Source organism: Microcebus murinus, chromosome 1, assembly GCF_040939455.1.
Source record: "Microcebus murinus isolate Inina chromosome 1, M.murinus_Inina_mat1.0, whole genome shotgun sequence".
Classification (NCBI taxonomy): Eukaryota; Metazoa; Chordata; class Mammalia; order Primates; family Cheirogaleidae; genus Microcebus; species Microcebus murinus.
This window is the reverse complement of record NC_134104.1, coordinates 157,809,948-157,825,013: the sequence shown is the minus strand read 5'-3', so window position 1 is coordinate 157,825,013 and position 15,066 is coordinate 157,809,948. Positions and strand designations below refer to the sequence as shown.

Below are 15,066 nucleotides of genomic sequence, written 5' to 3'. Positions count from 1 at the left end.
TTGCACTATGACTTTTTAATTGGAAATATTAAAATGGTTTGACTCATAATGAATTATAAAACTTTGACAGTTAGATTGTACTATCTTTTATGAGGCATTTATTCTTTGTTATTTATGTGTCTGTGACAGAAACAACATACTTGTGTTTTCTGTTCCCCATTTCAGAGGAAAATTATGAAGAGAGGGTCTAAACTATTTATAAGTCAAAACCCACCTGGCGCAGAAATGAAATATAAAGAGAACTAAGTCTATACACAGTTGTGCCATAAGAGCATAGGTAGCTTAGCTTGTATTTTGGGTATGAAGCAATTTAGTTCATCTCACAGGAAACAAAAGCAGGTGCTGATCATGAAAACTTCAATTAATTATTTTTAGCATGCCTCTTAATTTTTCTCTCCCCTGGTTTCTTATCTTCTGTGCCTGAGTCTTGAACAGGTAACCACTTGAGAGGATGTCGCCGATAGATGGGCCAGGGAGGAAGTGTCAGCTGGACCAGAACAGAGAAAATGCATCATTTATAGCTATTCAAAATTTTAAAAACCATTTTGTAAAACGCCTAGTTTCCAAATGATTCCTATACAAAAAGGAAAAAAACAAACAGAAAATCCCTGATATTCCTATGAAAGCTCTGTGCCCAGACAGATACTGTAAGAAGGGAACACACTCTGGGTACACATAAATGGCTTGAAGACCTAAAAGATAGGCGAGGGGGCAATGTGAACACAAGATATTCCTGCTAGCTTTGACCTTAATATTATTGCCTGGAGTAGCTGCAAAGGAAATAAGCTATATTCTTTTATGCAGTCCACACCATCTGACACTATTAGGCATTCTACTTTTACAATGATTGCAAGAGGAAACACTAATCGGAAGGATGAGGGGAAAGTTGACTAGCCACAGACACTATTAACTGGATCCAACCAAAGCAACCTGACTCAGAAAACCTGAGTTGACATTAACACCCACGAATTTCTTACCAAACACGAAAATGCAAATCCGGCCATAACTATATAGACAGTCCACCCGAACTGTTCAGCCACGTACCCGTAGATAAATCCAATTATCTAGAAACAGACAAAGTATATTAAACATAGTCAAACTCGAAGGGGTGGGGGAAAGATTAAATATAAAATCAATACTTACTGCAGAAAAAAGAATAATTCCCTGAAACATCTGTTCAGCTAGCTTCTGGCCCTTGTAGTCCTGAAGTGAAGGAGAGCAAAAAAAATTGGGTCCACCACCAAGGAGGTACAGTTCCTGCCCTGACCTCACGGCTTTGGCACAGGTTAACCGCAACATCAGGGGTCTGGGCAAGGAATCAAATTCTGGGTTTCCTGGGGGTGGGGGGGACTGAAGTATCCTAACGGAGCATAAACAGGGGGATCCTCGCGAGGGAAGATGGAAGGGGACACAGGAGGCAATTTGGGCAAGAGAGTGCCAGAAACCGCGCAGCACCGCGTCGGTGCTCCGACAAGGGCTTTGAAGCTGCCAGGTTAGAGAGTAGCATGCGGAGACCCCCGGGCCGTGCCCTCACCATCTGCGTGGGCAGCGAGCTCAGATGCTCCAGCATGGCTGGCCGGGGAGGCGGGCAGTAGAGCGCAGGCGGCAGGCTGCAGGGCGAGGGCGACTGAGATTCAGCGATTGTAGGGCCCGGGGTCTGGCACTGTGCGTCGTCTGGCTGGCCAGAGGAGCAGGGGAGTGCGATGGCCGCGGACCCGGAAGCGGATGTCTCCGACAGGCTGGGACAGCCCATGGCCCCGCCCCGCGCCATCGCTAGGCGACGTGCCCTTTCGCTGCCGGTCGTAGTCCGGCGTGCTGCCCGCGAGGGCTGAGGTGGCGACCGCAGCGACCCGGTCCCGGCATCGCGTGCCCGTGAAGGTTTCGCCGTCAGTGCTGTTGGGTGCCGGGCGCCGCAGACCCGGCCCAGAAAACTGCCCTTCACTGCGCCTCCGCGGCATAACGGCCACTGGCGCGCGCTGCGTCTCCATGGCGACAGCCTTTCTCTGCGAGGACCCCGGCGGCAGGGCTGCCCCGCGGCGCCTCCTTGACGAGACAAGCTCGCGGCCCGAGCAGCTGGCGGGTTGGAGACTGTAGGACTGCACTGCCGCCGTGGAGCGAGCAGGCAAGTGGGCTCCGCCCTGACTGCAGGGGTCGCCGGTAGCCTGGCGGCTGGCTGTGCCCCTCGGCCTGCGGCGCGGGCGCTGAGCTGGCAGGGCGGGCCGGGGCGCGGGCGTCGGCGTCGGCAGCTGCAGCTCCTGCTCCGCCTGCAGGTAAGGGCGTCTGCAGTGAGCCTCCGAGGGGAAAGACTTGTCGGAGCCCTGACCCGTGATTCTGGGCCTGGCTGGATCCCTGGAGCGACACAGTACCTCTGGATCACTCCTGAGGATCAGGGAGCCCTATTGAGCCTTAGAATTTAGGGGGCACTACCCCAGGCCACATCCTCGAGAGAAAGGGACATTCTCTGGGAGAAGGGACCTCCGTCCTCGGCCAGCCCTGGCACCCGTGAGAGTCGCCCATCCGGTGGGTTCCGAACATGCTGGCTGACTTTACTGGCTCCTACAAATCCAGGCTTGGTCCTTCGGATAGAGACCAGCCAAGGGTTCACCCAGTCCCTCTTTCAAGGCTGGTGTACATCTCAAAATCTTAGAGCTTCCCCCGTTACCGCGAGCTAGATGGGGTGCCCACTTATTGGAGAGAAACCGTTCTGTGGAACCCAGGCCTCTGGGTCCCAGCAGGCTCTGTGGTCTCTAGGCCATGTAGGCAGCGTTAGCCAGAACAGTGGGAATCTAGGCATTCCCGGGGCAAGGTGGTGTGTGGCTGCTTCCCTCATTAACGCAGCCAGCAAATGTTAACGGCACGCTTGTTTTGTGCCAGGGGACCGAGTGTACGGCTGTTGCTAAGACCAGGCTCTTGCCTTACTAGAGCCAAGAGTGTGTTAAGGAGACAGCCACATCATTCCGGAAATATATAACAGCAGATTAGTCCCGGGCTAGGGAGGCCCTGGAGATGTGGGAGCTCAGGGGAGGTGCAGCTCATCGGGCATTTGAAGGAGGCTGCCTTGACTCCTGAAAACCAAGTAGGAGCTAGTTAGGTGAAGAGGTAGGAGAAAGTGTATGTGTACTCTCAGTGTATTTCTATCCTTCCACGTGGCAGAGAGCAAACAGTAAAGTACAGACACTTTTGACACTTTTCTAACCTCAGGAGCCAGTGCATGTAGAGGGCAGAAATATGGATGAGCAAGAATTTATGCTGGTCTCCTTTCCATACTATGTGTATGTTTCTTGGTGTGTTTAAACAGACTTTCCGTTGTGTGTATAAATAGACATATCTCCCTGTGTTGTCTCTCTTCAGGTGGACTTCATATGATAGCAGTTGCTGTAGAGACTTTATGATGTTTGAGCTATAAAGATATGGGAAAAGGAAATTCCCTGTCAGGTTCCATTTGAGAGAGTTCCATTGGAATCCATGTTTTTCCTTAAGCTGGAATTTGTTTTCATGATCATGTTTGTTTTTTTTTTGAGACAGAGTCTCACTGTCTTGCCTGGGCTACAGTGCCGTGGCATCAGCCTAGCTCACAGCAACCTCAAACTCCTGGGCTCTAGCGATCCTCCTGCCTCAGCCTCCCTGGTAGCTGGGACCACAGGCACATACCACCGTGCCTGGCTAATCTTTTCTATTTTTAGTTGTATTTATACAACTTTATAGTAGAGACGAGTCTCACGCTTGCTCAGGCTGGTCTCAAACTCCTGAGCTCAAGCAATCCTCTTGTCTTGGCCTCCCAGAGTGCTAGGATTACAGGCGTGAATGTTTTCATGATTATTACCAAAGATTGCATTCCCTTTCTGAGCTGACAACTAGCCTTGCTCCTAGATTAGCAAGATCATTCAACAAATACATGCCTACTCCTACCATTTGCCAGATACAGTTTTAGGTGGCAGGGGATACATCAGTAAACATTTTCATTGGGGTACCTGTTTTCATGGAGCTTACATTCTAGTCAGGGGAGATGGAAATAAACAAATAAATGAGGTAATTTCATAGTTAAGGAGGGGAAGTAATGAAGTTTCCTGATGGTCTCTGAGGGGATCAGTAAGAGGAGAACAGAAAAATGACCTTGGTCTTTGGTGACCTCCTCAAGAGCAGTTTGAATGTAGGAATATAAGTCTGATTAGAAGAGGGAGGCTAAAGAGAGAAGAGAGGAAGTAGAGCTAGAGACTATATCCTTTGAAGCTTTTAGAGTGAGAAGAGAAATGGGTCTGTGGGTTAGTGGGAGGTGGGAGGGATGTTGTCTTTTTTTTTTTTTTTAATTAACTGGAAGATACCAGAGCATGATAGCATGTTGATGAGTATGATCCATCAGAGCAAAAGATGCTACACCAAGGAAACAATTTATAGGATAGGATACGGAGCATCAGCAGAATGGCCTTTCATGGAAATACTTGATCCATAATAACAGGAAGGAAAACAAAAGGTGGGCACAGCTGCTGAGAATGTGGGTATAAATCCAGGTAGCTAGCAAGTTAAAATAAAGTTGTTTTCCCCTAAAGTTTCTTTCCTATTTCCGGGTATGCCTGACCTGGGCCTGTGTGCATTTGTGTGTGTGTGTAGGTTTATTGTTTTGTTTCTGTGAGTGATTTAGGATTGTGGAAGTTTTATAATTTCTGAACAAAAATATTTATTTTTATGGTGAACAGTTGAGTACAATTGGCCCTCTGTATCCATGGGTTTCACATCCTCAGATTCAACCAACCATGGATGAAAGTCCACGGATACAGAGGGCTGACTATACCATGCCATTTTATACAGGGGACTTGAGCATCCATAGATTTTGATATCCATGGGGGAGTCCTGGAACCAATCCCCCATGGATACAGAGGGCCAACTATATTGCTGATCAAATTGTACACAATTGTGTACTCTTACAAAAGTGTAGCTACTATTATATATCCAGGGTCTACATGCAATTTTGTTTTGAGAATTCCTTCTAACCAGTCAGGGAAGCTCTGTTACCAAGAATAGCACTAGGAAAGGAAATATGGACTAGACATACTCCATGATAATTGGCATTTTACATGTTGGTAACTGTGGAACAGTCTTAGAAGTGGTTTCTGCCATGCTAATCTACTTAAGTATATCAAATACATGCTAGAATTGTGTTTTTCATGTGTCTAGCTAACTGGAATAGCACAAGTACATGTGTCTCTCAATCCATATCCTACCTGTTACTCGAAGTTGAGGAGCTAAAACTGTGTCCCTTGTGCCATTAACTAACTGGGATTTATTCTAGTGAGATTGTTTCTCCAATCATGGTAAAAGTTGGCTTAATGCAGGTGGACGTTGGGGCTTTATCTGAGGAACCCCCAATCTGCTATCTTCTATAGATAAGGGTCACAATATGATAGAGGCACAATGGCTTAGGGTAGATAATGTATATTCTTTAGAGAGGAAGTTCATTGGTATAATGTACTTCATATATACTGATCTAGAAACATATGTGTGTGTGTATTTAGATTGTTCTTTGGGAGTCTTTTTTTTTTTTTTGAGACAGAGTCTCACTCTGGTGCCTGGGCTAGAGTGCCATGGCTTTAGCCTAACTCACAGCAACCTCAAACTTCTGGGCTCAGGCGATCCTCCTGCCTCAGCTTCCCAAGTAGCTGGGACTACAGGCATGTGCCACCATGCCCGGCTAATTTTTTCTACATATTTTAAGTTGTCCAGCTCATTTCTTTTCTGCTTTTCTTTTTAGTAGAGACAGGGTCTCGCTCTTGCTCAGGCTGGTCTCAAACTCCTAAGCTCAAACGATCCACCCACCTCTGCCTCCCAGAGTGCTAGGATTACAGGTGTGAGCCACCATGCCCAGTCCCTTGGGAGTCTTGAATTATTTTACCCCAAATTTACAATCTGGCCTGTGATGCCCAGTTTTTTAAACAGATCTTCAATATATTTCTCTTTACAAAGGCTTTGAGAAATCAAGTGCTTGATATGCACACAATTTGCCTAGAATGAAATTCCAACTTACTGTCTTAGAAATATGCTATGTTTGAAAGTGCTTTGTAAAATTAATAGCCCTATATAAATGTTAGGTGCTACCATGAGTGAAGATGAAGTGAAAAAAAAGGATGGAAAATGTAGGATCACAATATCCTGGTTGCATAAAATCTGTTTTTAAGGTAACATTTTACCCAGAGATTGTTGAAGAAATTTAATTGTTAAATTTAGTTCCATCTGCAGTCTTGTTTCCATTCAATCATTTGTTTTGAAAAAGTGAAAGCATCAGATGAGCTGGGGAAGACTAGCCAGGCAGAGTGACAATATTTTTTGTGGTTAAAATGGCTAGAAATACACTCTAAACTTTTGATAGCAAGATTGGATTTTATGAATTCTGTAACTATTTTTCTGTGTTGTGGTTTTGTCAAGTGAATTTAGATAATGTTCTTTTCTATGAGGATACTGATGTTAAAGGCAACTGGGATACAACTCTGAACAGGGATGTTTTGAAGTGATGAGGCCAAGACCTCAGGTTGCTTGGTTATAGACAACTGAGTCCATGTCTACTTTAGGAATTTTTTTTTTTTTTTTGAGACAGAGTCTCGCTTTGTTGCCCAGGCTAGAGTGAGTGCCGTGACATCAGCCTAGCTCACAGCAACCTCAGACTCCTGCGCTTAAGCGACCCTCCTGCCTCAGCCTCCTGAGTAGCTGGGACTACAGGCATGTGCCACCATGCCAGGCTAATTTTGTTTCTAATTTTAGTTGACTGGCTAATTTTTTCAATTTTTATTAGAGATAGGGTCTTGCTCTTGTTCAGGCTAGTCTCCAACTCCTGACCTCAAGCAATTCTCCCGCCTTGGCCTTACAGAGTGCTAGGATTACAAGTGTGAGCCACCACACCCAGCCTACTTTAGGAATTTTAAGTAGACATTTATTCTTTTTTTTTGAGACAAGAGTCTCACTCTGGTGCCTGGACTAGAGTGCTGTGGCATCAGCCTAGCTCATAGCAACCTCAAATTCCTGGGCTCAGGTGATCCTCCTGCCTCAGCCTCCTGAGTAGCTGGGACTACAGGCATGCACCACCATGCCCGGCTAATTTTTTCTATATATTTTTAGTTGTCCAGCTAATTTCTTTCTATTTATAGTAGAGACGAAGTCTCACTCTTGCTCAGGCTGGTCTCGAACTCCTGAGCTCAAGAAGTCTTCCCGCCTCAGCCTCCCAGAGTGCAAGGATTACAGGTGTGGACCACCACGCCTGGCCAACATTTATTCTTAAATGTTTCTCTAGTGGTTAGACTCTAAGTATTCCTCATAGTAGAATTTATTTTGCTTGTCATCTAGTGATGCATGATGTACATGGCTAAAGCTATGTATTTCTCCAAGTTATTTGGAAATGTTTTATTTTGAGTACCATAAAAATTTCAGATCCCAACTTGGGTTCTTGGAAATTGATAATTCAAGTTTTTGGCAGAGTACTACATGTGCCTCATGTTTCTACCCGAATAAAATTGTTTAGGCATTTTGATGGCCATTCTCATAAACTTACTGACTTTGGGTGCTTGTTTTTGTTTTGTAGGGTTAATAACTAATAAGACAGAAGAGAAAGATGTCATTCCGCAAAGGTATGCTCTTTCTATAAGTTATAATGTTTTGAAACCTGGTCAAAAGTAAAGATGTGTAATGCAGGTTTTTCCCATCTGTTTCAGTAAACATTGTCATCTTGGTCCTGGCTGTTGTTCTCTTCTTATTGGTTTTGCACCATAACTTCCTCGGCTTGAGCAGTTTGCTGAGGAATGAAGTTTCAGGTATGGGAACCCTTACAGATGCCTTGGGATCTGTTGAGGACCTGGAGTTCTCTGTGTCCTACATCCTAAAGTTACGTCACTATGCTAAATGGGGAAAAAAAGCTCTACTAAGGTCTTAACATAAGTTACGAAAGACTCTGGGAGAAGGCATGGTGGGTACTCATTGTGCTCTTGCACTGCCCCCCACTTTTCTTCTTCCTATAGTGCAATTGTTTGCTAAGGGTTTGATCTGACAGAGTATTGCTTTTCATCAAATCAGCGGCCTTTCAGGAGCCTCTGTAGTCTGATATCTGCTCACATTTCAGCAGGACAGGACTTTGGAAGTCCTTTGGAAGTCCTTTGGAAGTGATGTAACTTTGGAAGGTGAGAGCAGGCAAGTGTCCCTTGTGTCTGATGCCTGCTCTAGTCACTAGAACGTCAGTCTGGTCACTTTCCTTTACCTGTTACTTTCCTTTAACTTGTACAACTGCATCAGGGAGACTCTAGTAATAAAACAAAATCAAAAGCCTTGTCAACTGGTTTTAAAAGTCACTTTATTGTATAATTACTTTGCAAGTTATTTTAAATTAGTTGTTCATACTGCTCTGCCTTGGTATTGAGGGATGTTTAAAGCTTCAGGGTGTTTGTCAAGTCATTTTTGGATTGCTACCTACCATAATTGACCAGAGCAAGACTAATAGCTTTCCCCTTTCAGCTTTTTATAACAAGATGTTTAATGTATATAAAGGTATTGCATGCTCTTGGTGGGAAAATTTACAAAAAAAAAATACGATTCAAGTACTGTGAGAGCAGTTTGTTCACTGCTTTATCTCCCATGCCTACAGATAATGCCTGATACTAGGAGGTGAGGTGTTCTATAAATATTAGTTGAATGAGTGATTTCACTGCCTAGAGGTTACTGTTATTAAAATTTTGGCTTAGAACCTTCCAGTCTTTTTCTTCATGTGTATGTTTTTCTACAGTGAGATTATACTATAAACTGTACATAGGACATGTTTTTCTATGTGATTATATCATAAGCATGTCACCATGTTAGTAGAAACTTTTCATATATAATCTTTTTTTTCTTTTGAGACAAAGTCTCACATGTTGCCAAGGCTAGAGTGAGTGGTGTGGTGTCAGCCTAGCTGACAGCAACTTCAAACTCCTGGGCTCAGCCATCCTACTGCCTCAGCCTCCCAAGTAGCTGGGACTATAGGAATGCACCACCATGCCCGGCTAATTTTTTTCTATATATTTTTAGTTGGCCAATTAATTTCTTTTTATTTTTAGTAGAGACGGGGTCTCGCTCTGGCTAAGGCTGGTTTCGAACTCCTGACCTTGAGTGATCCACCTGCCTTGGCCTCCCAGAGTGCTGGGATTACAGGCCAGCAGAAACTTTTCATATATAATGTTTTTGTTTTGTTTTGTTTTGTTTTGTTTTTTGAGACAGAGTCTCACTTTGTTGCCCAGGCTAGAGCGAGTGCCATGGCGTCAGTCTAGCTCACAGCAACCTCAAACTCCTGGGCTCAAGCCATCCTACTGCCTCCGCCTCCCAAGTAGCTGGGACTACAGGCATGCGCCACCATGCCCGGCTAATTTTTTCTCTCTATATATTAGTTGGCCTATTAATTTCTTTCTATTTATAGTAGAGACAGGGTCTTGCTCTTGCTCAGGCTGGTTTTGAACTCCTGACCTTGAGCGATCTGCCCACCTCAGCCTCCCAGAGTGCCAGGATTACAGGCGTGAGCCACCGTGGCCGGCCCATATGTAATCTTAATGGCATATAGTTTGTTTCCATAGGAAAACATCTTTTGGTACAATGACTTTCAGGCTTTTTATTTTTTACTTTCAGATTTTTAATGGCAACCCACAATAAGAAATGTATTACATGCAGCACACACATATACATGTATATTTGCTTATTATCTGTCTTCTATAATGGTAGATATTTGTTTGTTTTATTGCCTGGCACATAGTATGTGCTCAGCATTCAGTGAATGATGAATAAATGAATGAATATATTATGAAAAGCAAGGACATTTATAGAACACTACTTGCAGTTGCTTTGTGCAATACATTCTTTTCTGTCCTAATTCAATTTTCTATGCCAATCCAGAAACTTTCTATTTAAATACTGATTGTGACACACTAAACTGATTTCATACCTACTTATGATTTGTGATTTGAAAAACCATGATTTAGTCTGTTATTATGTTTTCACTAATTATCTCAATCTGTTGCCTGAGCTAGAATGCAGTGGCATCATCATAGCTCACTGCAACCTCGAATTCCTGGGCTCAAGTGATCCTTCTGCCGTAGCCTCCTGAGTTGCTGGGATAATAGGCATGACCCACCATGCCTGGCCAAATTGTAACTTTTGATCACACTTCAGATTTTGTGCTTAAAAAGAGGTGGCAAGGGGAATGATTGGGTCAAAGGCCATGTAGGTGTTTAAGACTTTTATTTTTTTGAGACAGAGTCTCGCTCTGTTGCCCAGGCTAGAGTGCCATGGTGTCAGCCTAGCTCACAGCAACCTCAAACTCCTGGGCTCAAGCAATCCTTCTGCCTCAGCCTCCCAAGTAGCTGGGATAACAGGCATGCACCACCATGCCTGGCTAATTTTTTAGTTGGCCAATTAATTTCTTTCTATTTTTAGTAGAGACGGGGTCTGACTCTTGCTCAGGCTGGTTTTGAACTCCTGACCTTAAGTGATCTGCCTGCTTCGGCCTCCCACAGTGCCAGGATTACAGGTGTGAGCCACTGTGCCCTGCCTGGCCCATGTTTAAGACTCTTGATACAAATTGCCTTGACACATTCTAGAAAGATTTTGTTATTTTCCTACCTGTAGTATATCAGAATGCCTTCAGCCTGCTTTTAAAAAAGTTTTCACTTTTCTAACAGCTTGGTTACACATGAGAAAACAGAAGTTTTGGGCTGTATACTTCAGTTTAGTGGTGGAGAATGAAGTAAATCAGTACGATAATTCTCATATTACCTCTTTCCATGTCTTGAAGTCTTATCAGAAGTTAATGGAATTGTGTTTGTATCACAGAACCTTCCTTATGTGTGTTCTTTTCAGATTCAGCAATTGTGGGGCTTCAGCCCATAGACTTTGTCCCAAATGTTCCCGGACATGCAGTGGACTGGAGACAAGAGGAGATTCCTGTGGTCATTGCTGCATCTGAAGACAGGCTTGGGGGGGCCATTGCAGCTATAAACAGTATTCAGCACAACACTCATTCCAATGTGATTTTCTACATTGTTACACTCAACAATACAGCAGACCATCTCCGGTGAGCTCTGCTTGCCTGATTCTATTTCTGGAGGATGCTCTAGATAGCAGAAATGATATAAGGAGCTTATGCCAAGAAGTAATCAACTATTTTGCTATGTACAGAGTTAACTTCACCTGATGTTTTGTTAGTAAGACATTCTCAGTGAAGGAAGCAGCATGTGATTTATAGGTCACAAGTTCTTTATCTTATAGACATGCTCTGAGCAGTTCTGGTCTAGAGTGGGAAGAGATTTGGGAATAATATCAAGAAGTGTGATGAAGTTTTGAGCATAGATTCTGATCCAAATCCTGGCTCAGAGTGATTGGGGGAAGCTTGGAGCCCATTTCTATAGAAGGCAAAATGTCCAATTTAGGATTGTTATGTCAAGTACATAAGAAAATACATATAAAACACCTACCACATTGCTCAGTAAATGGTCCTTACAATTTTAATTGCTGTGGTAAATAGAAACCCAATCTGATTGTCTAATTCATGTTTTAAAAATAGGCCAGACGCAGTGGCTCACGTCTGTAATCCTAGCACTCTGGGAGGCTAAGGCGATCGTATTGCTCGAGGTCAGGAGTTCGCAACCAGCCTGAGCAAGAGTCCCCGTCTCTACTAAAAATAGAAATTAATTGGCCAACTAAAAATACATAAAAGAAATTATCTGGGCATGGCGGCACATGCCTGTAGTCCCAGCTACTCAGGAGGCTGAGGCAGAAGGATTGCTTGAACCCAGGAGTTCGAGGTTGCTGTGAGTTAGGCTGAAGCCACAGCACTCTAGCTCAGGCAACAGAGTGAGACTCTGTCTCAAAAAAAAAAAAAAAAAAGATTTAAAAAGTTTATTCCAAGAAGCAGCTTGTCTATCAGGTTAACAGTAGTAAGAGTTCTAAAACATTTGTGTCCTTGTAGCATTCTCCATGATTCATATTTAGTTTGTGGAAATTAATATGATTTTCTTATGTTTTAAAAACTCATTAAGATATATGTATATTAAATAGGAAAGAAAAAAATGACAACCCACTAAAATATAGAGACAAAAATTACATTATAAAGACTACAGAGGCCGGGCACGGTAGCTCACGCCTGTAATCCTAGCTCTCTGGGAGGACGAGGTGGGCGGATTGCCCGAGGTCGGGAGTTCGAAACCAGCCTGAGCAAGAGCGAGACCCCGTCTCTACTATAAATAGAAAGAAACTAATTGGCCAACTAATATATATATAGAAAAAATTAGCCGGGCATGGTGGCTCATGCCTATAGTCCCAGCTACTTGGGAGGCTGAGACAGAAGGATCGCTTGAGCCCAGGAGTTTGAGGTTGCTGTGAGCTAGGCTGACGCCAGGGCACTCACTCTAGCCTAGGCAACAAAGGGAGACTCTGTCTCAAAAAAAAAAAAAAAGACTACAGAAATGACATGAAAAAGACCTAGAAAAAAATGTGCCTGACCTTAGGAAACACTGGCTTTTCGTACACCCAGACATGGGTGGGTGTACATATGCCTCAGACATAGTTGGAAGAATTACTTATGATCATCACAGTGCATTCGTAAGTAAAACTGAAGATAGCAGACTGATTACTTTCTTGGGTAGTTTTCATTACCTTCATACTTTGACTCATTTTCTGCACCAGTGTATGTGGAGGGTTGAGTTGAATGGTCCATGTGATGGAATGTTAATTCCATAGTTTTTCTAAAGTAGTTCTAGCTTTAGAAGAGAATTACCATAGAATCTTGGTCCAGGGACTTTTGTGGGAATGCCCTCATTTCATGAGGAAACCAAGGCTCAGAAAGATAAAGGTGCTTGAAAACACTTATTTGGGTCTTATGGTTTCTCAAGTTATATGATGCCCCATTGGTTTGGAGACATGATTATTTAAAACTGAAATGTGGTGCTTTGTCCTCATCAGGTCCTGGCTCAACAGTGATCCACTGAAAAGTATCAGGTACAAAATTGTGAATTTTGACACTAAACTTTTGGAGGGGAAAGTAAAGGAGGATCCTGACCAAGGGGAATCCACAAAACCAGTAAGTTCCATGCATCTTTATTTGTGCTTGGTAGTACAATGATGGGAAAAGATTGGAATACCTGGGTAACTTTGGCTATAATAAAAGTAGTTCCCTAGGGACCAAGCCTTGGGCGGGGGTCTAAGAGTTGGTTGGCTGTCTTCTCCTGCAAGGGTATTGAGAGCATTCTAGGAGTTTCTACGTAAATAAAAGCACAGCCACTGCAGTATCTTTTGCCAATAATTCTTTCCTTTTCCAGTTAACCTTTGCAAGGTTCTACTTGCCAATTCTGGTTCCCAGTGCAAAGAAGGCCATATATATGGATGATGATGTAATTGTGCAAGGTACCAAAGATTGTCACCATGAGTGCTGTTCTCCATCCAGATTGTGGGTGTAGTGGTTGTCTTATTTATGGTCTCCTATAAAAGGTCACCATGGGAAGAAGTGGGAGGAAAAGGGAATCAATCTCAAGGCAACTGGAAATGTAAATCTCAACAGCTTATTTACTTTAGGTGATATTCTTGCCCTTTTTAATACACCACTGAAGCCAGGACATGCAGCTGCATTTTCAGAAGATTGTGATTCAACCTCTACTAAAGTTGTCATCCGTGGAGCAGGGAACCAGGTAAGTTGCTTACTAGACACCTTACTGCCTGCTTACTGCCTGCAATATAGTTAATGGGAAGAGGTAGCAAATTCAGGGAATTCTTGTTTTTGCTGAATAACTTCATTCCAGAACTCAAGGCTGCTTTTTTGTCCTTGAACATCTGATTTAGTGTCAAATTGTAGGTTCCTAGTCTAACTTGGACTGTCGATTATCCCTTTTTTATTTGCTAATTTGCTAATGATCTGAGAATTTAGTTTTTAACAAGATTTTTTATTAGCTGTTAAGATTATATCTATTCTGTTTGAAGCAGTAAATACATATATCCCATTTGTGTTTTCAGTACAATTATATTGGCTATCTTGACTATAAAAAGGAAAGAATTCGTAAGCTTTCGATGAAAGCCAGCACCTGCTCATTTAATCCTGGAGTTTTTGTTGCAAACCTGACAGAATGGAAACGACAGAACATAACCAACCAGCTGGAAAAATGGATGAAACTCAATGTGGAGTAAGTATGGAACTGGCTCAGCTATGAAAACTCTTGTATTTCATCTCTGGGAATCTTGACTAACAGGAGATAGTATTCTCCACTAACATTTGTTATCTGTCCCACCAAGAGAGGGATTATACAGCAGAACACTGGCTGGCAGCATCACAACACCTCCTCTACTTATCGTATTTTATCAACAGCACTCCACCATTGACCCTATGTGGAATGTCCGCCACCTTGGTAAGTAGAAACAGCCTAAGCTAAAGATGGGACGTAGCCATTGTTTCTATTTCCTGCACAATTTGGTGCAGCATTATCTAGTGTCTGACTGGTACAATCATTTGGCTCTTTTTCTCTGAATTATTAAGGTTCCAGTGCTGGAAAACGATATTCACCTCAGTTTGTAAAAGCTGCCAAATTACTCCATTGGAATGGACACTTTAAGCCATGGGGAAGGACTGCTTCACATATGGATGTTTGGGAAAAATGGTATATTCCAGATCCAACAGGCAAATTCAGCCTAATCCGAAGATATACAGAGATCTCAAACATAAAATGAAACAGAATTTAAACTATAAGCTTTTCTCAGGAAATCTTGCAAGACAGTATGTGTGGGAAGTAACAGTTGCTAGGCTTCCATGCCTATCTGTAACAACCCATGGAAAAAGATGTTTCAGCTGGGTAAAGATAACAAATTGCCCTGTCTAGCATCCAGATAGACTATAAGTTTCCATCTGCCTTACCAAGTGTTTTCTTACTATAATGTTGAATTACCAGAAAAATGGACACATATGGTTGATACAGCTAGTTCAGCTAGCTTACCAGCTAATTCAAAACTGCTGCTTGGTTTTAATTTTGTAACCTATGGCTATCTGTAAATAAAACTTACATTTTTCAATAGGTATCTCGGTTTTTTTGT

The 15,066-nt window shown here is 43.1% G+C and overlaps 2 protein-coding genes across 2 annotated transcripts; one reads left to right on the top strand and one right to left on the bottom strand.

Annotated features, from left to right (window-relative positions):
- SPCS1 (signal peptidase complex subunit 1) lies at positions 1-1,908 on the bottom strand. Its single transcript, XM_012771552.3, has 4 exons — positions 1,535-1,908; positions 1,144-1,203; positions 978-1,064; positions 1-487 (listed from the first exon to the last, which is right to left on the bottom strand). Exons 1-4 carry the CDS (start codon positions 1,769-1,771, stop codon positions 362-364), a joined length of 510 nt encoding a protein of 169 aa, XP_012627006.1. The 5' UTR covers positions 1,772-1,908; the 3' UTR covers positions 1-361.
- GLT8D1 (glycosyltransferase 8 domain containing 1) lies at positions 1,906-15,051 on the top strand. The gene is made up of 10 exons (XM_076008420.1): positions 1,906-2,520; positions 7,565-7,610; positions 7,695-7,793; positions 10,855-11,068; positions 12,955-13,072; positions 13,311-13,395; positions 13,564-13,676; positions 13,999-14,165; positions 14,275-14,387; positions 14,516-15,051. The coding sequence occupies exons 2-10, from the start codon at positions 7,595-7,597 to the stop codon at positions 14,704-14,706; spliced, it is 1,116 nt and encodes a 371-aa protein (XP_075864535.1). The 5' UTR covers positions 1,906-2,520; positions 7,565-7,594; the 3' UTR covers positions 14,707-15,051.
- Positions 15,052-15,066: the final 15 nt, after the last annotated feature.